General features: G+C 44.3%; 1 protein-coding gene across 1 annotated transcript; it reads right to left on the bottom strand.

The window, feature by feature from the left end:
• Positions 1–7: 7 nt before the first annotated feature.
• BBBOND_0002770 (hypothetical protein, conserved) lies at positions 8–1,762 on the bottom strand (the record flags this gene model as incomplete). The annotated part of the gene is made up of 1 exon (XM_012915112.1): positions 8–1,762. One exon carries the CDS (start codon positions 1,760–1,762, stop codon positions 8–10), a length of 1,755 nt encoding a protein of 584 aa, XP_012770566.1.
• Positions 1,763–2,956: the final 1,194 nt, after the last annotated feature.

Here is a 2,956-nt window from a genome sequence, read left to right as displayed (position 1 = left end):
GCTATGATCACTTTTGTATCGATGAGCTCTTTAAGGGCATGGTGAAGCCACCGATGGCGTCATTAACGTTTCTGAGGGCTTCCGTTAGTACTCCTTCATCAATTTTTGCAATCTGGCCATCATCGAATTTTTTGAAATGATTATCATTTACGTCGGTCTCGATTTGCTTAATCTTCTGCGACACCTGCTCCTGAGTTCCTTTATAAGCTTTCATGTGATTTTTTTCAGCATTATTCAACGGACTGTTTTCTGCGCCAAACTCCTCATCTATCTTACCATCAACGTCCTCTCGCATTGCGTTGAAACCAGATTTACCATGGTCTGTGTCGAGTTTTGCATTTAGTGAATCCAATGCGTATAGTAGTGCCTTTCGTGCATACGATGCGTGTTCTATCAGGTTGTTGGAGGAATTTTTTAATTTGAGTCCACCTTTACCGGACGCTTCAAGCCAATCCTTAAACCGGCCATTCAACTTCAGCATCTGAACATTACCACCGAATGTATTCCCTGCCGCTTCACCGAATTTCGCCAGCCCTAACTCTTCGAAATACTCCACGACTTTCCTTCTAATTCCATCTCTAAGATCCTTTAGATCGGCGGCAATGGATGGTTTCAAAATGGTATCAAGGGTTTTGGGTAATGAACCCACCAAACGGCTCAATTCACTTTTGGCCCCCTTCATGGATGTCAGAAGGGACTGCGCTTTTTGTTGTAATTCCGTGGCCGCCTTACTAATATCACTTTTTTTTCCGTTTTCCTGTTTATCTTCCAAAAGGTTTACAATCTGCTCCATTTTTCCTTTAGCATTTGTCACGGCGTGCTTGGCTTTCTGCATCCAGTCATTCAAGGTGTTAATATGATTTCCCAAATCATTACCAACCTGCTGAGCTGCAACTGCGATCTGCTCAACAAAAGTCTCAAGTTTGTCCGTCCCTTCAGTATCCTGTACAACTTTTTTAATGGCACTAAGTTGTGTATTGACCGTTGTATATTGCACCGAGAATGTAGCCACACCCTTCGTAACATTGGAGCAATTGTCCTCAAGTACCTCTTTTTCTGATTTCGAATCATTTGTTGCTGTCGTATCATTCAACCATGTATTTAACTTATTTTTTTCGCTTTCTATATCCGCCTTGCGTTTACTCAATTCTTTTTTAATCTCATCTACCAGTTTTGTAATTTGATCTCTTGCCAGACTATTCACCCGTTGCTCAAGAGCACTGAAATGTCTATTCACACTATTAATACATCTCTCTAAGTCTGTGTATTGATTCTGAAACGTCATCTGTAGTGTATCATACTCATGCCTGATTGTCTTTTCAGCATTAATAATTTTATTCTTACAATTATGATTGAGATCACTGATTGCTTTGCTGCCTTCTTCGGCTTTTGACAACGCAGTCAGCACTTCAAAAGTTGAGTTAATAAACTCATTGTACTTTTTACCAATTCCGGTAACAGCATCAGAAAGGTCAGAATCACCGACGTCTGCGTCATCTTTAATTTCATCTAATTTTCCTTTTGTATACTTCTTCATATCTTCTTTTAGTTTTTCAATTGGTTTTTTCACTGCTTCATTAGAAGACTTTACATTACCATTATACCCCCGCACCCCTGCGACCACCTTTACAATCGCAACATTAAAACCTTTTTTACCAAGGTGTTTATTGGTCTCAAGTGACTTAATAGCTTCTGTAATTTGCTCTTTATGCTGCCCTAAATGCTCTTTGATGTTACTGAGAACACCACTCAAAAATCCCATCACCGCATCGCACAGCCTGTCCAGGTCGGAGTACACAATCCCACTGCCGTCGTAGCCTTTGGAGTCAGAGTTGAAGCCAAGAAAAGTCTGAAGGCCAGAACAGAGGTTATTAAGGATGTTAGTAGGTTATTATTTGAGGTATTTTTAAGTTTCTAAATTTTAGCAAATTTCTTGTCAAGCTCACTAGGCGGCACATGGTCAGGGCAGTGGCAAGAGGTGGAAGAGGGGAAGTGAAGGGTGACAAAACACAAGTTATTATAATGGTGTAAGAAGGTCATAACGGTATTAAGGCGAGGTAATTCAAGGGATGTAGAGTAGATAAGGGAGCGATGTAGAGTGGATAAAGGGGCGATGTGGAGTGTGTTAGGGAGCGATGTAGGGTGGATTAGGGAGCGATGTAGAGTGGGTTAGGGAGCGATGTGGAGTGGATAAGGGGCGATGTAGAGTGGGTTAAGGGGCGATGTAGAGTGGGTTAGGGAGCGATGTAGAGTGGATTAGGGAGCGATGTGGAGTGGGTTAGGGAGCGATGTGGAGTGGGTTAGGGAGCGATGTAGAGTGGATCAAGGGGCGGTGTAGAGTGGGTAAAGGGGCGATGTCGAGTGGGTTAGGGGGCGATGTAGAGTGGGTTAGGAAGCGATGTAGGGTGGGTTAAGGGGCGATGTAGAGTGGATAAAGGGGCGATGTAGAGTGGATAAAGGGGCGATGTAGAGTGGGTTAAGGAGCGATGTAGAGTGGGTAAAGGAGCGATGTAGAGTGGGTTAAGGAGCGATGTAGAGTGGTTTAGGGAGCGATGTAGAGTGGGTAAAGGGGCGATGTAGAGTGGATAAAGGGGCGATGTAGAGTGGGTTAAGGGGCGATGTAGAGTGGATAAAGGGGCGATGTAGGGTGGGTTAAGGAGCGATGTAGAGTGGATAAAGGAGCGATGTAGAGTGGGTTAGGGAGCGATGTAGAGTGGGTTAAGGGGCGATGTGGAGTGGGTTAAGGGGCGATGTAGAGTGGATAGAGGAGCGATGTGGAGTGGGTTAGGGAGCGATGTAGAGTGGGTTAAGGAGCGATGTAGAGTGGATAAGGGAGCGATGTAGAGTGGATAAAGGAGCGATGTAGAGTGGATAAGGGGCGATGTGGAGTGGATAGAGGAGCGATGTAGAGTGGGTTAGGGAGCGATGTAGAGTGGGTTAAGGGGCGATGTAGAGT

Source organism: Babesia bigemina, scaffold Bbigscaff_70382, assembly GCF_000981445.1.
Source record: "Babesia bigemina genome assembly Bbig001, scaffold Bbigscaff_70382".
NCBI classification, from domain to species: domain Eukaryota; phylum Apicomplexa; class Aconoidasida; order Piroplasmida; family Babesiidae; genus Babesia; species Babesia bigemina.
Note: the sequence above shows the minus strand (reverse complement) of the source record. Positions and strands in the feature narration are given on the sequence as shown.